Below are 25098 nucleotides of genomic sequence, written 5' to 3'. Positions count from 1 at the left end.
CAGGCAGTTTAGGCAAACACCCCATGTACTTGTGCTAAACCTGAAGAGCCGGCGGGGCTCAGCAGTTGAGCATCTGCCTCTGGCTCAGGGTGTGATCCCGGGTCCAGGATAGAGTCCCGCATCGGGGTCCCCATGGGAGCCTGCCTCTCTCTCTGTGTCTCTCATGAATGTATAAAAATCTTTAAAAAACAAACAACCCTCAAGAGCACCCTGGGAGTTGGCATGCCATCCACCCTTCCCCAGGGCCAAGTGGGCTGTTCCCTGAGGTGTCTACAGAGGGTGGGGGGCCCTCCCTCTCCCCTGCTCGTGACTTCTGTGCCCTACACCTCTGCAGCTCCCGGCTTTCTTCTGCCGGGGGTCTGACTTCCAGCCTCCCTATCAGCATCCAGACCGTTGTTATCAGGTACTCTATCCTACAAATAAGGAGATTCCGCTTGGGCGATTGTGAGGCAGCACAGGGTGGAGGACTCCAAGTCAAAGCCACACTCACAGGCCCTGAGACTCTGGCAAGGCCTTCGGGCCACTCTGGGGCTCTGGTCCCTCATCTGTGAGCCACTGAAGGCCTTCCTAGACCTAACATCTCAGGTCAGTGCCCTGATTGATGCTCTTACTATATTTGTGAAACGGTCTGGGGCCTTCCCAGGTGTCTGTTGTTACTGTAACTTTAGTACTTGCAACGCCCGCCCCCCCCCCCCCCCCGGAGTGAATTTGGTTTCTAAAACAAAACAAGGTGACACACCCACAAAAGAAGGCCTGTGGGGTCTCTGGCTGCCAAGGCATGTCCTGTGGTTCCAGGGTTGTGATGCTCCAGGTGGAACAAGGGGCTCTAGCAAACAGCTCTTCCTGATGCTGGTGATAAGATTCGAGCTGCAGAAAGGGTGGTTTATTTTCCATCAATGTCCCTAAGAAGGGGAAGGAGTGCCACCCCTGAGCTCCTCCAGTGATCCCAGGGCCATGCTTCTCCCCCTGAACTGCCTCAGGCCTGACTACCCTGGGCCAAGCAGAGCGATGTAGTAACTCTGCAGCAACTCTGGTCAAGACACCCCTTGAATAAAGCTCACCAAGGCTCCCTATTCCTACAGGGGGGCTCCTGAAAGAATGGTAGGCAGAATGACCCCCCCATCCCCCTTCCTAAGTCAAAAGTGCTCCATTTCAACCTTCCTCTGGATTTCTCTGGGCCATGGTGAGGATCGATGGGTAAATGCACACAGGGGCTTGGACCAGGGCCTGGCACCCAGTGAGTGCTGGTGTTTGTGGCTGCTATTCACCACCCAAAGGCTCAACCACATTTTAGAACATGCCTTCGCTCCCTGCTGCACAGCAAGTTTCTTGAGGAGCAACCATGAGCAACCAGGCTGTGTTAAAACAAACTCCCAGGGCCCAGCAACAGGCCTCACAAAGCTTTGTTATCAATACTTGTCTGCTGAGCTAATGCATGCGAAGGACGTGTGTTCCTAAGGACGCGCTGCCATCCTGGCATGTTACGCACAAGAGATTACTGACAACAAACTCTAAATCATGACACTTGAACTGAATGAAAAGACACTTCTTAATTACTTCATTAATAAAGATCATAAACATTCTATTCTCATCGCAAAGGAACAGAGGACCAGATTGCACAATTGCAACTAAAATATTGTTATGAATGTGAATAATAAGAGAGTTAATTCAGCTTACATAACCTCACCCTTCATTATATAATCCTTTGTGTAACATTTTAAAAAATCAACTTGCCTATAAAGGTTGAATTTTAAAATGGCTCGGCAACAGATGTGCCAGGAAAAATGTGCACATAAACAGAGGACCCATAAAAGTTTGCATTTGCATGTGGCAATGGCCACTAATTTATGATATAATCAGATTACTCTGCCCATTTATTGTACATCCAGCAATTCAGTTATGCACAGGATTTGTGGACTGCTTTGCTTCCCTTGAAGTCTCAGTCCTTTATGCTCAGCTGAGACACGTGATCATTACATCAGTGACAGACCTACCTTCCACCACCTCTGACCCAAGAGTTGGAGGGTCTGGGGTCAGCCTCACTGATGACGCAGGCCAGGCAGCAGAAGGAGACATGACACCTTCTGTGGCTTGGGCCATACAGAATCCTCATAGGTGTCACCTGTGAGGGTGGTCCGATGGCTCATATCCCCACCCCACCCCCGGTACAGTGTCCCCCTGCCTGAGCTGGCCTCGGCATGTTCAGCAAGTCCTGGTGGAGTCACAGGTTCTGGGGCCCTCCAGGGCCGTGACTCCTTCCCCGTGCCCCCCAGTGAGTGGTGGTCTGGCCTCGGTTATGTCAGGAGGGGGACCGCACTCCGTCAGAGGCCGCCCACTGGAGTACCAGACAACTTGGATCCTGAAAAGCTCTCTTAGGAGCTAGGAGCCTACCCAGCCAGTGCTCCCTGAGGGCTTCCAAAACCCCTTCCCTGCTACTGTGTCCAATAGTGTCTTCTAACCTGAAGACCTCACTCATGGACCCTTCTAAGTCCTTTCCCACCTGGGGGTTCTCCTTGTCTGGGTGTCCCACAGCACGGCGCCCAGCCGGCTCTCACCGGGTGCCTCTGAGTCCATGCAGATGATCAAGCTTCCTGGTGACTTCAGGGCTTCTTCCCACGAGTGGGTGCATACGGCACAGGTATCTTTGCACAGTCTCTTCTTTTTATGTTGGAATACCGAGATACAGCTTACCTACCATATCAAAAAGTGTGCAAACACTGGGGACCAATTCTCCCCCAAAAAACTTTCTATCAAGTCCACTTGGTTAGCTGGCTTTAGGCAACTAACCGTACACTGTTAATTTGGAGACTTGCCTTCCTATGCTAGCCTTCTGTGCGTTTTTAGAATTCATTGTCTTCATGGTTTTCAGCAAAGTCTGTTTTAAATCCAAAACAGTTGAACTCTGTCTGATGAAATGAGGCTACAGAAGGTCTTCCGCATGCTGAACACGTCCCCGAGGGAGTGGCTCCCACGGCGGGGCCCTGGGCAGGCCTGTCGGGCACCCTGGTGCCAGTGGTCCCCGGGCCGGACAGGCTCTGGATCTCAGGCTCTGTGCTGGTGGACAGTGTCCTTCCTCTCCCCTCTCAGACATCCCCGCCTCTGGGCTCTGGGCCTCTGCCCCCTGGGATGCGCCTCCCTACCTCTGGATGATGACTGTTTATTAAGACCCAGCTCAGGCGTCGCATCTCTGGAGCGGTGGGGGCGGACCCCTCCCTGAACACCCACGAAGCTCCCACGGCCCGCACCATCATGTTCCGTGCTTACCCTCCCTGCCGAGCTGTGAGCAGCCTGAGACTGGGAAAAGTCTCTGGAACCTCGTCTCTGGAACCCCAGCAACTTAGAAAGTCCCCCCAAATTCCTGCTTTGTGATTGCTCAGATGAATGAAGAAATGAATGAATACACTTTCATCATGGAGTTCATTCTTAGCAAGCTCTCCCAAACCACACCAAACACCCGCTCCCGAAATCTCATCCTCACAGATCCTGATTTGGCTTCAGTGAGCAGGTTCCTCTTCACACCAGCCTCCCTCAGGCTGGAACATTTTGTTCCTTTAATCCTTGATAAACCAGCCTACGGCACGGCTCGCTTCACACTGTGCAGATCGGGCGGCGGGGGGGGGTGCAGTGCCGGGATCCGGCAGGCCCCCGTGAGGTTAGTGGGGCTGAGGGCCAGCCCCGGGCCCCCCCGGCGGGAGGCTGTCACCCTGGGGCGGGAGCCCACCCACGCCCCCGCGATCCTGCAGCTCCTAGGTGCCCCCCCCAGAGCCCCACGAAGCCACAAACTGGAAGTTGGCCGGCTCCTCAAACCACAACTTGGAAGAGAATCGTCCAGGAGAGCTGGTAAACATGCTGGAGACACTGGGTGAGTGAGAAAGGAAACACTGGTGTGCTGCGCCACTGAGATGTGGGGGTTAATTCATTAATTTACTTCCACAGCATAAACTAGACCCTCCAGACTAATCTGAGCCTCTAAAACGGTGCACTTCACAGGTGCTTAATAAATCTGGAGTGAATAATGGATGCTATTCTTTCCTGACTATATTCTATATTCTACCCTAGTTTTTAATTTTATATTTTCTGAAGAGCAGAATGTTATTTGTCTACTCCTGCCTGCCCACCCACTTTAGAGGGCTTTCCTATTCTGACGAGCAGACCCCCGCAGCTGGCGGAGTGTGTCATGTGGGTCCCAGCCGCCCTCGACCTCCTAGTTCCCCGGGGGAGAACGTGCCTCCCATTGTCAGGGAGACCGCAGGTGGACGTGGCACCTGCCGTCGCCAGCAAACACGGAGCGGCTGCGGGGCACAGGCCAGGGTGAATGGGGGTGAGGATCAGCTGAGATCATGGGAATGTGGAGAAAATGGGTGGGAAAGCCTCACCACCAGGTCACCATTTATTCCGTCTGCTGAGTGGGTTACGGCCTCTTCGTTGTTGTCTTTTCTTTCCCTTGATGCTTTTCTGGATTTTCTGAGACTCTTAAAATGAGTATGTGCAATTGGAAAAGAATTTCAAATCTATATGATTTTTCCGCTACCAATTTTTATGCTTCTGTATGCCAGGTACTCTGCATCTATTATTTGGTCCCCACTGCCATCACACTTGATCGATGACTGAAGCCCAGAGAAGGTGAGCCACTGGCCCGTGGTCACACCGCTCAGTGTGGAGTGCCATGGGACCAGGTGCAGCTCTTGCTCAGAGCACAGCCCTTAACTGCAAGCCCCTCATCTGCCTCAGGTTGTCTTCCCAATTTCTGCTGGAGCATCTGATCTCCTCACACAGCCTCTCCTTCTAGGCTGCTGAAGGCTCGCATGCTCTTCCTAACTCTCTCACACCTGTCACCTCCTTCCCAGTCCTCACTGCATTGCCAGGAAAGCTCTCACTTCTCACTTGGACCACTGAAGACAGTCCCTAATTTATCTCTGTGTCTCCCACCCAGTGTCCTGCAAGTCATCCTCCTCCCTGTGGCCAGAGTGATCTTTCTAGAATGCAGGCCTGCCTAGGTCCATCCCTACTATACACCTGGCCTTAGGATAGGGTCCCTACCTTGTCCTGACCTTTACAATTCGGTTCGGCGGACACCGAAGTCTGCTCTCCTGCCCATCCCAGGCTGCCTGCATCCCGGGCACCCAGGTTATTCTGCAGTCCTGCAACGTGACACCTTCCTTTGCCCATTAGCCGGATGTTCACCTGGTAGCTCTCAACCCCATGCTCATCCTTCAGCACATCTTTTGAGTTACGTACTGGGCTGCTCTCAGGGAGGTGTGCCCAGTCAGAAGGGGAAAGAGGGCAGCGCAGGCTGTTTGCAGTGGTGCCTCCTGCCATGGCTGTGCAGCGCACAGTGGCTGAGCTTCTAGCAGATTCTGAGGCAGCGTTGGGGTGGACACATCTTCTTGACCTCCAAGAATTACCCTGTTTCTCTTTCGCCCTCCAGTCCCACGCTGGGGAGCAGTGACCCCCCCTCCTCTCTTACTCTTCGAGCCCATGGGGCTGCAGCCTCTAGCCTCTGAGTAAGACCACATTCCCCCTTCAGACTTCCGGCCCTCTGACATCTTCGTTACCAGACACTGCGTGAAGAAATATTCGAGTGGTTTCTGCTTTCCTGCCCAGACACTGGTATGTACATTCCTAATTTCCTTTGTTTCAAATATCCCTCTTGCTTCTCCCTTGGAGGTAATTCCACATGTGCCAGATGCCGTCATGGGTTTCCCTGTCACCGTTTCTTTCTGTCCCTGGACACATATCCATGCTGCTTTTCCCAGACTCCCTCGCAGGTGGGAACAGCCATGGGAAGGAACTCTGGCCAACAGAATGTGGGCAGAGTGACAGCCACATTTCCAGGCCTAGTCTCTACAAGGCTGACCACATGGTCCTCTGTGCTCTTTCCCTTTCTCTGCAGGTAGACATAAAAGCTCCAGAGGGTGGTGGGACTCCTGGTCCCTGAATGATTTGGCACATCCCCCAACACCCACATGAGATCAAGACATTACTGGGGCTAGCCCCTGAGATGCTGGCCTCGTTTGTTACTGCAGCGAGGCTACCCTAACCAACACACCATTCTAACAAATTTAGAGCAGAGGGAAGCACAGAGAGGTTGAGTAACTTGATAGAGGCCACACAGCTGTAAGGATGGAGGCAGGAGCCACAACCACATGCATGGTGGCTGAGCTCTCCCTCTTAACCCCTCACCATCCATGGGGTGCAGTCAGCTGAGCAAACACAGATAAAATTCTGACCTCACAGTTTTCAGCATAGGACATGTGACATGTGTACATTTAATAATGTCGAGAAATGTATTCAGGAACGTTGGCCAAAAGCAACAGGGAGTATCTCACTCTCATTTAAATGGACATGTGCTCTATCCCACCTTCAAAAAGACAAGTGAGTGTCCTCTTCTCTACATGGGAGCCCTCAAGGGGGATACTTGGCTCCAACAGTCCTCTTTCCTATGGCCTGTGCCCAGCTCAGGAGCTCATCCTGCCCTACCCTGATGGAGACAACAGTCTCCCTGGGCCCACCTATCCCTTCTCTGGATGGGCCTGGGGAGATGAGTTTCCTGACTCATCTTCCTAAAGCATGGCAGGGTGACACGGTGACTCCACTCAGCCTTCACTCTTCCCAGCTTCCTGGCTAATGATGCCTGAAAACTAGGACCATGGGGCCGTGATAGCCTTGCTCCTCCTTTCTCACCCTGAGAGCCCCAGGCCGGGGCTTATGGAATGCCTCCCCGACTGTCCCATGGGTCAGACAGTCCTCCTTCCCCTCCGGCCCCCTGGAACCATTCCAACCTCATTCCTGCCATGACAGCTTCCAGCTCCTCTATGGCCCCCGGCATTCCCGCTTTTATCTCCCATTCCCCTTGCTGTGTTTCCTACTCTGGCATTTATCATAGGTGACACTGTGCCCCAGCATCTGGATTCCTGCTTGTGCCCCCCGACAGGTCCCTGACTATTGGGACCACACAGTCACCTCTGCATCATCCAAAAAGCCTGCAGAGTGGGACGCCCGTATGTGTGCCAGTGTACCCCAACCTTTTGGTTACTCAGTGGGACCTACTCATTTAATCTACTGAAAGAGAATATGAATAAGGAGCCTAAATTGGCCCTGTGTTGGAACTGATCTTAAAAAAATAAGGATTCTGTAAGAACTTCAAGTTGCTTTTCTAAATTAGACACAAAACAGCCCACCTAATTCTAAACTCGGCCAACATTTCAGCCTTCCACTTTGAACAGATGAAAAGCTAAAAAATTACACGAGCTGCTCCGTAAGCTTGCCCCTGAGAGGATGCACAATCCTGGTGTGCCGTCCTGGGGGGATGCGGGCAGCAGCGAATACATCATGAAGACGGAGGTAATTCAAAGATGGATCTGGAACTTGGAAATGGACCGCATTGTTAGTGTACTTTGAAACTCAGACACCTACGTGGGGAATATTGCAACTGGGGGCCTCATCCAAAACAGCTAAATCTAAAATACATTCTGAGAAATGTAACCAATGTTAGATATTATTTTCAGTTTAAGAGACCCTCGGGAAACTACTCCAAGTTGCTGAAAGTTTGGTTATTTTCTTTCAACAAATTACGTATCTATGAAACAGTTGTGCGATACTGAGTTCCATCTTTGGGCAATGGGGAGAGACTGCTTCTCCCCTTAGCTGTTGTGGCTCTGTCTGCTGAGCTGCTGTATTAGGATGACGTCTTTGGAGAGTGATTCAGTTTGGCCTTGAACTCCTGGTCCCTTGCAAATGACAACCTCTCAAGTCTGATATTGGTGGGGAGTGTTTACCCTGATCCTCCATGTTCCCAAAGACCAGACTCTTTTTCCAAGGCTTCCTCGGGGGAGCAAGGATACAGGATAGACACAATCAAGAGGAAACCTTTCTGGACCCCGCACCTCACCTCCAAGTAGCAATGCAAGGCTGGCACTGAATTTCCTACAGCTGGCAACCCGGGATTGTTGGGATGGAAGGGAGCCCACCCTCAGATTCCACTTACCTCATCCAGAGCTTTTCAAATTCCCTCGGTGTCAGAGGAATATCAAATCCATAGAGCGCATTCTTTATATCCCGCCGCCGAAGGATGCCATTGCCCTCATTATCAGTTTCTATAAAATTCTAGAACACGACAACATTTAGTAACATATAAAATGTGTTCATGGCAGTCCAGAGGATTGTCAATAGCCAATAACTGGAACAATATAAAACATTTCTCTCCCCGTCTACCTGCTCGGGTACCCTTTTTTTTTTATAAATTTATTTTTTATTGGTGTTCATTTTGCCAACATACAGAATAAGACCCAGTGCTCATCCCATCAAGTGCCCCCCCCTCAGTGCCCATCACCTCGGGTACCCTTTTTAAATCAAAGTTCCAGATACCCTCATCATTCCCATAAAGAAGGCGACAGAGCAAAACGTGATCAAGTATCACATAGTCAAAGGGACTTGTTTCCCAGTAATAAGTAGTCTCAGGTGTGTGATCTGGATTCTTTTCCTGATCAACAACCTGGGTTCAAAAACTATGAGAAATAAGGGTCAAGCAGAGCATGAGACTGTAGCCCATGCTGCCTGAGGTGTTCATCCTGACAATGGATTGGGCTCTCTGACCGTATGAGGGGGACGAGGTGCAGAAGACCCAGCTGTTGTGACAAGATGACATGGTACCTTCTAAATGACCCCAAGGGGTGCAAAAGGCATCTGGGGATTTGTCAGCCATTTAAGAGGCCCACAGACCAGCAGGTAACTCGCGTACTCAACACTGACTTAATCTGTTTGCACATAATAGTGCGTTTGACCCTTCTAACAAAGCTGTGGAGTAGATACAGTGGCACGTGTACAAAGTCTTCTGCAAACATCACACCCGATGGTGAAGGTGGAGACATTCTCTTTAAGATCAGGAACAAGGTGCTATCCCTGCTGCTCTCTCTTCAACATTGTACTGGAGGTGTCAGCCAGTGTGGTTAAATAAGAAAAGGGAATCAAAGGTGTAACAATAGGACAGGAAGAAATAGAGCTGTCATTATGCACAGATGACATGGCTGTATGTACAGGGAGAAGCCCCAAATAAACTACTGTAATAAGAGAATTTAGCAAGAAATCTGGATTTTATATCAATAGGCAAGCTCATCTGTATTTTTATGTATCAGACACAGAAAACAAAATTTAAAAAGTAATATTTATAATAGCGTCAAAAATAGAAAGTCCTAGGAACAAATCTTACAAATGATTGTAAGACTGCCACACAGAAATGTCTAAAACTTTAATGAAAGATATTAAAAATATCAAAATAAATGGAGATATACTATGTTCACGAACTAGAAGACTCAAAATTGTAAAGACATTATTTCTCTCCAAACGAATATCCCATTAAGTTTCGTATCTTTGTGGAACTTGACAAACTGATTCATAAACTCTTAAAGAACGAGGAGGAAGGACTTGCCTACCATCTAATTAAAATGTATTACTGAGTTCTGGTGACTACAAGAATGTGGTATCAGTGCCAAGACAGATAAAGCAACCAGTGAAACAGAGTGAGGAGCCCAGAGACATGCAGGGGCCTTGATGCAGGATGGTGGTGATGCCATAGATCAGTGAGGGAAAGGATGGGCTTTACAGGGGCTAGACAGCTGGGTCTCCATATAGAAGAGTGGGAGTGGATCTCTGCCTCCCAACACAAAGGAAACATCCAGTGAGGATTTCAAGACCAGGATGTGAAAGACTACACTGGAAAGCTGCTAGAAGGACATCTTCATGACTTTGGGTGGGACAGTTACTTGCACAAGACCTACAGGGAAATGTTAACACATCTGAATGTCTCAAAAAGAAGAACTTCTATTTACCAAAAGATATCCCAGGACAAGGGTGGAAACACAGAGCACAAACCAGGAGAAGACAGTTGCATCACAGATCACTTACAAAAGACCAGTAGCCAAACTGTAACACGAGCTCCTACTGACCAACGAGGAATAACCAGACAATCCCAGTGAAAACTCACAAGCAGGCACTGCATGGAGAAAGGAAATCTGACTTGGGGATAAGTGAAGAGATACTCTCATTAGTAACTCACACATGCTACTTAATGCTACAGTGAAATACCATCATACATCCACTACAGAGGAGGAAGATTAATTGTAACACTACCAAGTGCCACCACAGTAGAGCCGAGGAGCTGGGATTGGAGCTGATGGCCCACGGAGCCAAAGCTAGTTACTATCTGGCCCTTTACACACAGTGTGCGGCACCGTCTAAGACATGGACAGTGTTCTCCTCCTTCATCTGGATGGTGGTGATGTGCGGGATACAACTTGGGATACACAGTGACACTATGTATGCCCTTAACTATGGGACACCTAACTACACATGTACATTGTTATTATGTGTATTAAATATATATGTTCATGTATATTATGCACACATGTATATGTACATACATATTATTTATAGTACATATAATATGTATTAGCATTGTATCCCATCATAGAGCCACAACTTAAAAAATAAGCTTAAAAACAAGCCACTGCAATTGTAATTCACACAATTCTTTAGCACCCTTATTGGTATTTGTACCACAAGTCTCTTGGGGACAGAGATCCTGTCTTTTTTGGTCACAGTCTCTTTACTACCTTACAACAGTGCATAGTTAATTCAAAGTGTTTGCTGAAGAACTCAATGAACTTATTCTCCAGAAACACTTTGGTGGAAACGACCAGGTTAGGCCGCCCAGAATGGGATGGGGGCTGCGCGTGTCTGAGTGTCCGGCTGGAGGCATCCTTGGCCCGGCCCAGCTAAGCGGCTCACCGGGGGCCCTAGCTGAATGAACATGGCTGGATGGCTCAATACTAGAATTCTTTTTTTTTTTTTTAATTTTTATTTATTTATGATAGGCACACAGAGAGAGAGAGAGAGAGAGAGAGGCAGAGACACAGGCAGAGGGAGGAGCAGGCTCCATGCACCGGGAGCCCGATGTGGGATTCGATCCCGGGTCTCCAGGATCGCGCCCTGGGCCAAAGACAGGCGCTAAACCGCTGCGCCACCTAGGGATCCCCCTAGAATTCTTGTTCAAGTTTCCCACGCAGTTTTACCAGAGACTACATCCTTTCTGATACTCGCAGGTCCCATTTGGTGAATCCTCTACAGCAATGCAGCAGAAGGGAGACGCGGCCCCAGCTTTGCCGCACCCCAGAAGGAAAGAACAGGAGTGTGCTGGTGGTCAGAGAACACCTGTCTCACCACCAGGCAGCCATTGTGAAGGCTCCCGGCCTTATCTACGCCTCCCCGTAGGTTCAGAATTTAGAACGAATGCCTTCAGAGCTTTATTCAAATCAAATCAAGAGAGTGGCAGAGATGTCCAATATAATACTAATAAGACATGCAGGGTCATTCAGTCCTGCAGGGGGTCAGAGAGAGGTGTGGGGATGGGCAGGAGGTGACCCCTGACTCCCAACAAAGTGGTTCCATGTACCCCTATGGAGCTGCTCTGATTGCTCTTCCTCTGTAACCTTTCAAGTCTTCTTCCCTCCCTACACTCCCGGCATGCTCAGTTTCCAGAAGAGACAGACCTGAGGCTGCACTGTTTAGCAGCAGAGCATTCTGGGTCCCCATGTCTCCTCTGAACACACTTGGGGTTCCCCAGAGCTTCAAGGATAAAGAAGACTTTGAGAGGTCACAGGGATCAAGATGTGGAAAGGCAAATGAAGAGGATGTGCCTGCAGGAGTGAACATGGAGACAGAGAGGGGTCACCCAGCTGGAGAGGGGACAGGCCCCAGGCAGGGAGCAGAGGAGGCCCAACAGAACTGCTAGAGAGCCAGGGGAGGAAGTATTTCAGGAAGGATGGGTGCCACAAGGCAGAAACAAAGACCTCTACAGCCCTCTGGCCACTCCCCAGCATTTTCCCCAGGGTGCCCATCTGCTTTGTTAATAATCTGCCTTTGCTCCTAACTGCCACCTGCCCTGCTCTGTGGGCTCCGAGAGGGAGAAACAGACAGGCCTTCATTACCACCAAATCTGTGGCACAAACCCACATGCCCCCCTGAGACACACTGTGTAAACCAAAGTGAGGCAAGACGAAGCTGGAAAGGGCCTGGAAGTGGCCCCAGGAGCCCCTGGGCCCATGGAGAGCAGCACCAGCAGAGCAGAGAGAGGAGGAGGGGACAGAGGTAGCAGGGAGGAGAGGAGGCTGGTGTCATTCAGTGTGCTCTCCATCCCGGCTGGCATGGCTGTGTGGCTGCAGCCTAGCAGCTTATAAGCCCAGAGCTGGCCCTGTATTCCCAGAGGACGGCTCTGGTAGGCCAGCCCTGCCCAGTGGGTATGCGAGGACGTTTCTGTGTGATTTGCCACCCTGGGCCCCACAGTCAACTCTGAGGACAGAGGACTGGGGATAGGCAGCCTGGGGGGTGGCACGGGACTTATAGAACAGGAAGTCATGTTGGGCACAGGCCGAAATAGGCATAGAAAGAAAATGATCAAATGAAACCAAGTGGAGGCATTCTTCACAATAATGTGAAAATACCTCCATGGCGTGGTTTTAAAGATACTCCCTCAGGTGAAGTTACTGTGTCCTTGCTGGATTATGAAATGATGATCCCACATTCCAGACTTCTGGCCGAACCCAGTCCTACATGCTCAGTTCTACTGTCCTGGGGGTACAGCCGTCGTTAGATTATGTTCCGGTCTCGGAATCAGTGTACATGACTGCCTGTTGAGGGCATTCACTTTGTTCAAAATGTGCTTTCTAGAATTTTGGAAGGCAGGAGGAAATACCACTTAAAGATGCATGTTTTTAACTGTGTTGAAAATAATATGACAGTGTCATTTTTTTTCACTTAAATTTTTAATTCATACCAAACCTGAGATTAAAGCTAGGCATTTCTGTCCTACAATTACTCATTTTTCTAAACACTGGTTGACCTTGAATGTGAGAACTTATTTTGAATAAGTACTTGAAGAATAGAAAGAGTCACCGATTAGGTATCCAAAGACTGGATCTAAACAGCTTGATCATCCCAATGATCTGGGAACACTGAAATACATTCCCTTTCCTTTTAAGGAAATAATCATTTTCTTACCTTAGATAAGTCTGACCATCTGGTTTTTGCTTTGGTAACAAGATACTGATGAGCCTGTTCACAAGCTAGTTCTGAATCTGCGACCTTCTGTTTTGGTCTTCAAAGAAAAAAAAATAGCCGTGTTTAAATTTAATGGACTCATTAATCTCCCAAGGGGTTCCCCATCCCCGTTTGTTTCAAAGACACAGCTAAAGTCTGTTATTTCACATCTGGTTTAACTTAATTCTTAAAATACAGTCTTATTACCCCAGCTGCATGTTAGGAAAGTCTTCTTAAATTTTATAAGTCCTTGTTTATTTTCAGATAAATGCTGTTCAACTTTTTCTGCAGCTCACAAAACAAACAGGGCTCATTTATTCTCAGAAGGGGAAAAAACACAATAGAACGGTGTCTTCAGAGGAAGACAGCTAAAAACTTTTATTTCTGAACTCACATACTGGAATGATTGGAATGCAGACTGAGCAACAGGTCAGGAACAACGGGGGAGCATTACTCACTCTCTCCCAGCTGATGTGCAAAGGTGGGGCTCACAGTATGTAAAATGATCAAACTTCTGTTTATTTCCTCACAGAATGATGGACATGAAAGACACTTTAAAAAACACTCTGTGTTTACCACCGGGCTAGGCCACAGTGAGGGCTGTGGTTGCAGCTGGCTGAAGTGCCCTGTAGTCTTCCACTCAGGCAGGGAGGTGTATGAAAACCTATAAAACCCTTCCCGACTCGTTCCTCTGTAATTGCTCTGCTCTGGGGGCACCTATCACTCCATTCCTGGGCACCTGAGCTTTCCACACTCAGATCTGCAGCTGAAGTATTTTCCCTGCAGATACAAGAGCACTCAAGACGTTCTTCCAGCAAAACGGACCATACACACACCACCCAGATGGTTTCCTGAAATGGGATCACATCTGGGGCCCCACTTGGAACCTGCACGTATTCATAGGCAGGTGATACCCACAGGCATATTCATGTGGGTGATAAGCACATCTTGCCTAAGAGTGGTTAAGAGGGACGCCTGACCGAGGCCCATGCAGACATATCCTCATATAAATTTTGTTATGGGACCCAAGAAAAACAGTGTAGGGGACAGACAGCAAACAAGCTCCATGCAGCCCCTTTAAAAAGTATTATACTTCTGCATATGAACTGACTATAAGAAATAAAGTCTAAAGTCAACCACTATGCTGTCAGTTGAGAAAATGCAGGAATTTGTGTTCCAAATGATGGAAGTCAAAGGTTTATGTAATCCCCAATGAAGGGCTGCTTTGACTATGACCCTCCATGTGTGACACTTGGTAGCACTGTGAGGGTTTCGGGGGTAGTGATGACCACCAGGAACTCAGGGACCAGTGAGGTGACAGGCGACACCCAGAATCCTGAGTTTTCCTGGCAGTGCTGGCGTTACCATCCCACTTTGCAAAAGAGGAAGCTGTGGTTTAGAGGGGTTAAATAATTTGCCAAAATCACACAGCCAGTACCTGGGAGCCATTCAAACTCAGGTCTCTGATGCCACAGCTGGCTTTCTCACTACCGTTTTCACTTCCATCTGAAGCTACAGGTCTGATGCTCCTTTAGCTTCACTCTTTGTAGGAAAAGATCCATTAAATATCACTTTTTTTTTTTTTTTTTGTAAGTAGTCTCCACATCCAGCATGGAACCCAATGAGGGGCTTGACTCACGACCCTGCGATCAAGACCTGAGCTGAGATCAAGAGTTGGATGCTTAACCGGTTGAGCCCCCCAGGTGCCCTCAAGTATTAAATTTCATAGAGGTGAAGGCCACCATTGATTTTTACACACTGGGGGTCATATTCCCACTTAGCATTTCTGTTTCAATTGAACAAATGCAATGTCGCCAGCATGCTGGCGAGCAAGTGCCAGGCTCGGTGTGAGGGCTGGAGAAGCGGGGCCTGCAGATTCCTCCCACCAGACAAGGCTCTCCTGGAAGTTCCACGCTGTCATGCATTTCAAAAGCAGACCACAAGCCAGGTCACGGCAACTAAAATCAACAAAGTAAGCAGTAATAATTGCTCTCCATGTGGCTTCTCCTTCAAATCCCTTCTAAGAAATTCTGCTGCTCCCAGACAGTTGTCCCAGACAACTCCTCCATTCCTTGATGACCTATGGTGTCCAGCACCTGCTAGCCACCTGCTAGTTCACTGTGGCCATCATTAGACCAGAAATCTACCCTGGGCTACTGACCTGTGTGCCACATAGACAAGGTGTTATTTTAAGCATGCTTCTTTGGTGAATTACATAAACTGTGACTCCCACAGTTTGGCAAACACAAGCTCTTGCATTTACTCAGTTGGCAGCGTGTTGACGACCAGCGGCAGATTGGACAGGGTCTCTTCCCTCTTCCTTTGTTACCGTTCAGATGGACCAAACGAGAATGGGCCTGGAAAATGCCAGCTCATGAGGGTACACAGATAAACTACGGCTGGCACACTTGCCTTTATTGAGCCCACCCCAGTCTTTAAATTCACCGACTATTTCTATTTTGCCAAATCCAGGGGTCTTTGCTAACTTCTCTATTCCATGTGTCACTGTTAATCATCTCTCCCTTCTCCGGCTGCCTTCATCATGCTGCTCTTGAAATGACACCATTGAGGGGGAGGAGGACACCTCCCCTGGGGCCAGGCAAATGTGTGCCTTCAGTGTGCTTTCCCCTCCCTACCTGGCTACCCTCTATCCTTGACCACTCCTCTTTTTCCATCCCAAAGTGTATTTATTCTTCTGAAAGGTCATCCCTTCTCATGTCCCTAACCACACCATGATGCCATTTACCCACACATCTGTACCACTCGTGTGATAACCTCACCTCCTTTTCTGTTCCATCTCTTTCCAACTGCCTACCGGACTTTACAGAATCATGGAATTTCAAGGGTGGAAAGGGATCAAAGGGTCAAATAGTCTAATCTTCTCTCACTAGTTCACCATGAAGGTTTTGGAAGGTTGGCAGGATTATGTTGCATTTTCACAGTTATCCCTTAAGAGGATGGTAGGTCCTAATGATACATATTCCCCTGCCTTCACCTTTATGCTCCTCCTAAATCCAACCTGCACCCAGAGATCTCACCTGAACTTCCCCCAAAGGATGCAGATTCTACATCTGCAAAGTTAATGTGTCCAAACTGATCTCACTATTTAAACATGTCTCCAAACAGCCCCTGCCAATCTGATTTCTCTTCGAGTCCATAAATCTTAATTATTTTTTTAAGATTTTATTTATTCATCTCACACACACACACACACACACACACACACACAGAGCCAGAGACACAGGCAGAGGGAGAAGCAGGGAGCCCGATGTGGGACTTAATACCAGGTTTCCAGGATCACACCCTGAGCTGAAGGCGGCACTAAACCACTGAGCCACTCAGGCTGCCCAGTCTTGATTATTTTCTTAGGGAACCATGCTCAAGTCAGACTCCTACAATTTTCCCATCCATTTTTTCCCTGTCCCGTTTTACATACTCATCTCCTCTAGAGAGATCAGAAGGTTTTTCTATGGCCTTTTCCAAAAGTCAATGATTTCCTCTCCTATTACCTGGCTCTTTAGAACTTGATAGTCAGGAAGGCACAGTCTGTCAGACACAAACATATACAAACTCTTGCTACATGCTGCTCTAGGGCCTACAGACACACTGACATGGACAGAGCTGACGTCCTCAAGGAGCTCACGCTGCGATGGTGGGAACTTACAGCAGACACATGGGGGAAATGAATGAAATGGGTAACTTCAGGAACTGAAGATGGGTGAGAGGGAATCCTCAGCTGAGAAGACCAGGGAGCAGCTCTTTGAGGCATGAGTGATGATGAGACAGCTGTGTGATCTCAGGGACTAGCACTCCAGGCAGGTTAAAGTCCTGAAATGGGGCTCTGGGCCCAGGTAAGATGGAGTATGCACATTCCATCCTCTTCCTCCCCTGATTACAACTGAAAACTCTAGACTGAATACATAAAGTAACCGAAGACACAGAAAAGTAAATAATAGGAGGCTGATGGAGAAGAAAATCAAAACTTGAATGACTGATAGAGTGTGAGTTTCACGGGTTCTTTTCCACACAAATTCCCATCTTAGGCTTAAGGGCAATCCTAATTCTAGAACTGTGTAGTACACACAGGCTAAAAAAGTTCCAAAAGAAAGCATGTTCTGGGCACCTGGGTGGCTCAGTTGGTGAAGCATCGGCCTTTGGCTCAGGTCATGATCTCGGCAGGGAGTCTGCTTCTCCCTCTCCCTCTGTCTCTCTCCTTGCTTGTACTCTCTCTCTCTCTGTGTCAAATAAATCTACAAAATCTCAAAAATGAGAAGAAAGAAAACCTGTTCTTTTGACCAAAGAACTGGGAAGGAGGGTCCTGGAGTACAATGAGTATGGGGGTAGAATGCCTCTTTTGTTTCTTTCCACCTTCCTGGTCCTGATCCAAGGACTCCCAGTTACAATATTGCATTTTTGTGACAGGGCCAGCAGGAGTAGTGGCCAAGTGGAGTCCTAAAACTGAAACTCTTCTCTTTCACCCAAAGATACATTCTGTGTTCAAGGATCGTTGGAGGTATCCACATTATTCTTTTTCTCTCACTTAGTTGCCCTGGGGGTGGACCCAGTCATAGGAAGTATATACAGTACAGATAGGCTACAACCTAGTTCCTAGCCAAAAAAACAAAAAATAAGGGCCTTTCTGGGGGCTGGAGAGTGTGGGGAAAAATAGAGAGGGGAGATCTGGAAAATGAGTTGCCCAAATCTGTGCAGGAAGTCCCAGGTTCACCTCTGCTGTGCACACGTGAGAAACTAATCCAAAACAGCATAGCAGAAGCCTTGAGAACTTGACTGCCATGTAGTGAAGATTTGCCCCAGGGTGCTGCACACATGGGCTGGCCTGCTCATGGTGTTGAAACTAAATTCACATGGAAACCACAGAAGGCAGGTCAAGACTTGCAGTCTGAACCTAACTGGATTGATTTGTCTGCTTAAAAAATAAATAAAAAACATATCAACACACTACTGAGGATTTTCACAGGGCCAGAGGATCATAATATAATATTAAGAATGTCCATGATACAATCCAAAATCACTCGATATACAACCAGGAAAAATCCCAATTTTCAAGGTAAAAGGCAATAGAAACTAAACTCCAAAATGACCCAGATGTTGAAATTATCATATTTTAGAGCAGCTACTATAACCAGGAAGTAACAGTAAATGTCCTTGAACTAAGTGGAAAGACAGATGTTGTGAGCTAAGAAATAGAAGCTTTGAAAAAAGGGCTGGGGGACAACAAAAGCCAAATGGAAACTTCAGAACTGAAAAAAAATACAACTGAAATAAAAATTTCACTGAGTTGGCTCAATGACACATGCAGATGACAGAAGAGTGAGTCACTGAACTTGAACACAGATGAATAAAATCAATCAAATCTGATCAACAGGAAAAAAAAAAAGAGAGAATATAGCCTCAGGGACTAATACAAAGACCTGTGATACAAAACCAGAAAGTCTGACATTCGTGTCTTTCAGATACCACAAGGGAAGGAGGGAGAGACTGGTACTGACAAAATTTTAAATGTGAGGAAATAATAGCTGGAACCCTCCCAAACTTGATGAAAAACATGAATTTACAGATTCAAGAAGTTTGGTGAACCCAAAAAAAGATAAAGAAAGTTATGCTCAAACACATCATACTAAAACTACTCAAAACCAAAGATAAAGAAAAAAGGTCTTAAAAGCAACTTGAGGAAGACAACAGGTGCCACGTGGGGGGAGGGGAGCAAGACCATCAGAATGACTGGAGACTTCTCACCACAAACCATGGAAGCCTGAAAGCAATGGAACAACAGCTGTTGAAAACTGTGATAACCCAGAATTCTATACCCAGCAAAGATGATCTTCTGTTAGGAATGAAGGAGCAAGAGAGATCTTCTCTGTGAAGGAAATGAAGGAGCAAGAGAGATCTTCTCTGTGGAGGAAAACTAAGACAGTTTAACTCCAGTAGACATGCTCTAAAGGACCTGCTGGAGGAAGTTCTTCAAAGGAAGGAAAATGACAGCAGAGAGAAACTTAGAACTTCAGAAATAAAGGAAGAGAAGCAGAAATGATAAATATAAATATATGATCTTTTTCAGATATCAAAATGCATGAAGCATAAGTGGGTAGAACTGGAAGGAGGTATAGACAAATGCATAACAGTTGTTGGAGAGCTCAACACTTCTCTCTTAGAAACTCACAGAATGAATAAAAAATAAGCAAGAACACGGAAGACCTGAATGCTATTAACCAACTTGATCTCATGAGCACACTCCACCCAGTGACAGCCAAATATACATTCTTGTCAAATATTCATGGAATCCTCACCAACACAGACCATCTCTAGGGTCATAAAATAAAGCTGAACAAATGTCAAAGAATTAAAATCATACACAGTATGTTTTCTGACCACAACAGAATTAAACTAGGAATCAATAACAGAAAGCTGGAAGCTATCCAAATATTTTGAAATGGACAAAAACACATTTCTAAATAATTGTGGAACAAAAGAAAGTCTCTAGGGAAATCAGATATTTTTAACTGAATGAAAATTAAAACTGTAACATATCCAATTCTGTGGGGTGTAGCCAACTCAGGTCTGATAGGGAAATTAATAGCATTTAGCATTTAGGGTTTCTCTTAGAAAAGAAAGAACTCGAATAAAAAAATCTCAGTTTCCAAACTTAAGAAAATAGAAGAGCAAACTATACTCTAAGCAAGAAGAAAGGAGGAAGTCATAAAGAGGAGAAATCAACAAAACATAAGCAGAAAAACAACAGAGCAAAATCACTGCAACAAAGAAGGGGTCTTTTAAAAATATCAATAAAATGATAAATCTTTAGCTAAATGGATCAAGAAAAAAAGGACAGAAGATACCAACTACCAATATCAGAAATGAAAGAAGGGATATCACTAGAGACCCCACCAATATTAAAAGAATAATAAGGAGGAATACTATGAACAACCATATTCCCATAAATTTAACAACTTAGATGAAATGGACCAATATCTGAAAAAACACAAACTGCAAAAGCCCATTTAAGAAGGAAGAGAAACCATGGATGATCTCACCATTAAATTTATTAGATTCATGGTTAAAGTCTTTCCAACAAAGGAAACTCCAGGACCTGATCACCTCTTTCGTGAATTATATCAAAAATTAAAGGGAGAAATGACAACTCTATATAATCCAGAAATAGAAAAGAACTGACATTCATGACTTTCAGTTTTTCTTAGAGATCTTTCAAAGAACAACAAAAAATTATTTTATGAGATAAAACTCATTCTATCTTGCAATACCATATGGGTCCATTGACCCTCATACATACTATAGGGTCTTTAGTGATCTTGATTTCAATTAGACCTATTTCATTATCCTAAGAAATGGTCAATCATACTCATTAATTGTTGTCAATTATACTAAAAAAAAAAAAAAGACTAAAGCAGTATTAAGAAAACAAAAAATGGGGGACTTGCCTAGCTGGTAACATGATATTGAAATGAATCACTCTCTAGTCTCCTGATCATGCTGCCCAAAGTATAACAGCATCTTTTGAGAAGGTATAAAAGGAGACAGCAACACCATCTTTGTTATGTTAGTTTTTTCATCAATCACCGTTAGAAATTCAGAATGCTTATTTCATGCTCAAATGGCAAAGGGAAGAAAATTGAGATAAGAAGATGATCAGATGAACCAGAAGAGAAATGTACACAGAACAGCACTGATTCCAGTGATGATTGTGCAACTGATCATATAAGCCAAATCACTTGACAAGTGAATGATATATTTCCAAGAACAAAAGGGAAATTTGGCATTTTAAATTCACCTACTCATTCAACAAGAAAGACCTGATCATACAATATTTTGTGACAAGCTGGAGCATCTAATTTTGCTAAAGAGACACGTGATAGTGTTGTTCCATCTTTTATGATGCACACGCACCAAAATGGACTTGATGTGGGTTGTCAGCAGATAAATGGACAGGCAGGTGTGTTTTAAACAAGGGAACAGATTGGAAGGGAAAAGATGATATAAAAAATGAAACAGGCCAATGGACCGATCATTCTAATTGGTATTTATCCATCTAAAAATGAAAATGTTTTGTGAAACAAACAAGATGGTCTTACTCTCTTCAACAAATTTATAACCCTCAAGGTTTTCAAAAGTATTGTGTTTTGATAATGTCGGTGGAAAGCGAAGGCCCAGAAGGCAGAGGGGCCCCAGTGAGAGGGTGGGATGGTTTCCAGAAAGGGAGGGGATCAAGGTTTGGCTGGTGGCAGAGAGAGGCTGGTGTGGTGGGTTAGTGAAAGAGGGTGAGGTCTCTAGGCAGAGAAAGGGGCCCTTCCAAACAGGTACCCTGGGTTCACATCTCGGCCCACCACCCATTACCTGGGTCCTTTATCTGGGAAGTCAAGTAGTAGTGAAGTAGTAGAGTATTAAAGGATATGTCTTCACAAAGCACAGGCATGGGGTCTGGTCAAGGGAGGGTCTGGCTTTTCTAAAGTAGTGCCTTAACTGGGGTCTCTGAGCCATCTTCACCAGAGCCTTGGAGGCCACACTGAGGTCTACTCAGGCTGCACACTCTCCTCCTTTAGATCCATCCACTACTCTGGGGCTGCTAAAGGATCTTTCTGCAGCACAATGTGAGCCCCTCCCTCCACAGCATAAAACCCTCTCCTGTCTGCTGGTAAAGGATGAACTCTTCAGCCCGGTTCTCTAGCTCCTTCTCAGCTGGCCCTCCTGCCTCTCCAGGACTCCCCTCCCAACATGCCCCACCATGCATGCCACTTTTGTACCTGGATCCTCTCCCCATTTCCCCAGTGTGCTGGACATTCCCACCTCTAGATTTTGTAAATGCTGTTCTCCGGCCATTTGGTAGCCTGCACCTGACAAACTCCTGCTCACACTTCAAGATCCGACTCAGACGTCTCACTTTTCCTGTGCACATCAAGTGGGCTTAGCCATCTCTGTGGCACTTCAGACATCCTTATATTTCAGTGTAGCTCTTTACTTTTGTACCTGTCTCATGTTCAACCATGGGCTCCTCAAAAGGAGTCTTATTCATCCTTGCACCATCTCATCCTGGGACAACATCTAGCTCACAGCAGACCCTCAGTAAATATTTAATGAATGAAGGCATACATACAAATAAGAAGGCTGAGTCATTTGAATGAGAAGATGGCGCTTTGTGGTTGAAATTGTCTAGGTTCATTCTGCATACATTCTCCAGAAAATTCTTTCTGAAGGATATTTTTGTATTGTTTTAATGTTAAGCAATCAAGTCTCATATTAAAACTCCTCAGAACTTGGGCAATTGGAAGCAGGTGTCCAATTCACATGCTACATGATCATTTCACTTAGAAAGAGACTACAGTTGTTTTCTTTCTGGCTGGCTTTTCTTACAGTGCAGGCAAAATAAAACCAACGAATTCAGAGAGAAAAATTAAAGACCAGTATCGGAGGGCCTCTGCAGCCTAGCCAAGAATCCTGCAATCTGGCCCAGCAATGGGGGCTCCTGGAGGCTCCCCAATCCAGGGAGCCCCTTCCTGGTGGAAGGAGTGGGCCACGATTACCTCAAGGGCAGAACAGCCGAGTGAATGTTACTACCATGCAGAAAACACATCTCTGTATTATCATAATAGATGGTAATGCTTCAAAAAATAGTAATATTATACTTGTAACAATTGGTCAAGGCTGAATGGCTTCTTCATTCATGCCTGTTGACAGTCAATAGATCTCAACAGGGTAGATGGTATTGGCACTGCTGTTCTTGCTTAAAGGGGCATGTGCTCTTACTGAGAAAAATGGAGGAGACAAATGGAGTTCTAGCCAGGCTGGACATGCAGACTCCCCTCCTCACCGTGAGGGAGGCTGTTATGGAGCAGACAGGGGCTGGGGGTGGAGCACTGCATGGGAAAGGGCTGGAGGGTTCCTTGCATCTCCCTAAACAGTTTCACAGCTGACTCCAGATTTATAAAAAGAAAAAGATATACAGTCAACCCCTGAATAGTGAGGAGGTGAGGCATGCCAACCTCTACACAGTCGGAAATCCCTGCATAACTTTTGACTCCCCTCCAAATTAACTAATAATAGTCTTACCAATAACATAATGCATTAGCCAATATTTTGTATGTTATATGTATAATACACTTTATTCTTACAATAAAGTAAGCTGGGGAAGAGAAAATGTTAAGAAAATCATAAGGAAGAGGAAACACATTTATATACTATATGGTACTTATAAAAAAAGAAATCCACCTCTAAGTCAACCTGCAGAGTTGAAGCATCTTGTGTCGTTCAAGGGTCAACTGTGTATACATGTTTACATTCATAAGAAAAGACTGAAGTGATACTCAGTTTCCACCAATTACTATAAGGTGTTCTATGGTTCCCGCATTCATACGGATTGTGTGGATTGCACGGGCTGGTGTGCTAGCGCCTGGACTAGTGTTCTCTTGACAAGCAGCCCCCCACGGGCCCCCCACAGCTCAACAGGCAGGGTGCCGAGAGGTCTTGGAAGGCTGAGCAACATGCATATACATCTGACCCCAGCTTTGTAAAAGAAAAAAATATAAGTCCATGCCTGTAGTTGTGTGCCTGGAAAGAAGACTGGCATGATTCATGGTGAAATGCCAAAACAACGTTCATGGGGGACTAGATCAGCTATACCTTCTAATCTGTGCCCGTATTTTCTAGCATTTTTACATTGAACACATATTCCTTGTGTGGTTTTTCCTGAACCCCAAAAAAGACAAAATAATCGCTCACGGGGGGCAATTCTGTGCCCCACCCCCTCCGTGGGCACGGTGGGAACGCAGGACCTCGCGTGGGCAAAGGCGCTGAGCTGCACTGCCCTCTTACCTGATTAGTCTTTGAGGCGCGTCATCTGTTCTCAATGCTCTCTTCTCACACAGATTTCGAAATTCCCGAAAATTGAGAGTGACGCTGAGTCTCAAGCCAAGAAGGCCCAGGAAACGCTCAAATTCTTTGTCTTTAAGATTGAACAGTAAGTGCAGTAACAATCTGTGAAGATCATGCATGTTGATTATGCCATCCCTGTCAGTGTCTATTTTAAAGAAGGCAGAGTAGGGGTCCTAAAAACAAAATGCACACGTCAAAGCACTTCCTTCTGAACCCCGACAACCACACACTTAACAACCCTGCACAAACGGGCTCCTCTCCAAAATGAGGAAGGGCCAGTGTTCCCACTACTGCTTTACGGAGAGTTCACTCCTCCAGGAATATCCTTGGCATGACAGGTTTTTCCAAGATGATGAACCATGTTCTCCGGTGCCCTCTTTTAGGATAGAGCCCAGGAAAAGGGGCAAGAAAAGGCTCTTCTTTCCCTCCCTTCCACTTTCTGTGTTTATGGAACCTCTCCTTCTAGCACCAGAACTAAGAGGATGCTGGAGCTTTTTGGGGCAGAAAAGAAATCTTGCTCTTAAGGTTTCTACAGAAGTTTCATGATGTTTGACAACTTTTGTCTACAGGAAAACAAGGGCAGTACTGGATGGCACACTGAGGGGCCATTCAGAGGCCAGGGCTCAGTTTTTGAGAACTAAGCTGAGGAGCCAGCGCTGTCTGAGATCGCATGCCTGCTGCACCTGAAGGACAGGGAACACCTGCTCTGTTGGTGGTGTGGCACGAGGGCACGGCCATCTCCATCCTGAAGGTGAGGACATGGAGGCTGCAAGGGAACATGTGATTTAGAGGCCATGCTCCAACACCTGGAGGCGGGTTGCTTAGTTTGCTTAGGTTGCTTAGTTTCCAGCTCTGTCACTTAATATTGGTGTAAACTTAGGCAGGATATTTAACCTGGCCACACTTCCATTTTCTCATCTATAAAATGGGAATTGGGAAAGTCCCTACTTCCTAGGGCAGTGGTGAGGGTTGAATATGTAATATATACAAATCCCTGGCATGTTTTCTAAGTGCCCTAACATGTTGCCTGTTACTATTACGGTTGCCTGAGACCATACAGCCAGGGCCTGGCCCTCGGGCTTTGAACTGGTTGTCTTGGCCAAT

At 46.5% G+C, this 25098-nt stretch overlaps 1 protein-coding gene and 1 long non-coding RNA gene across 16 annotated transcripts in view; one reads left to right on the top strand and one right to left on the bottom strand.

Moving 5' to 3' along the window:
• EFCAB6 (EF-hand calcium binding domain 6) overlaps nucleotides 1-25098 on the bottom strand; it is a 234318-nt gene that overhangs the window by 57418 nt on the left and 151802 nt on the right. For all 7 annotated transcript variants that reach the window (XM_038550277.1, XM_038550279.1, XM_038550280.1 and 4 more), the window contains 3 exons: nucleotides 23935-24167; nucleotides 13054-13150; nucleotides 7988-8106 (listed from right to left, as the gene is read on the bottom strand). In XM_038550277.1, the coding sequence (XP_038406205.1) occupies nucleotides 7988-8106; nucleotides 13054-13150; nucleotides 23935-24167 (449 nt within the window). The remainder of the gene's footprint in view (nucleotides 1-7987; nucleotides 8107-13053; nucleotides 13151-23934; nucleotides 24168-25098) is intronic.
• Nucleotides 3499-25098, top strand: part of LOC111097630 — a 47280-nt gene continuing 25680 nt past the window's right edge. For 7 of the 9 annotated variants that reach the window (XR_005365520.1, XR_005365519.1, XR_005365522.1 and 4 more), the window contains exons 1-5: nucleotides 3499-3862; nucleotides 4557-4623; nucleotides 5429-5610; nucleotides 23988-24079; nucleotides 24564-24745. This is a non-coding gene — a long non-coding RNA (uncharacterized LOC111097630). The remainder of the gene's footprint in view (nucleotides 3863-4556; nucleotides 4624-5428; nucleotides 5611-23987; nucleotides 24080-24563; nucleotides 24746-25098) is intronic. The other 2 variants (XR_005365517.1, XR_005365524.1) reach the window with 2 other exon arrangements.

This window comes from Canis lupus, chromosome 10 (genome assembly GCF_011100685.1).
Source record: "Canis lupus familiaris isolate Mischka breed German Shepherd chromosome 10, alternate assembly UU_Cfam_GSD_1.0, whole genome shotgun sequence".
NCBI lineage: Eukaryota > Metazoa > Chordata > Mammalia > Carnivora > Canidae > Canis > Canis lupus.
Note: the sequence above shows the minus strand (reverse complement) of the source record. Positions and strands in the feature narration are given on the sequence as shown.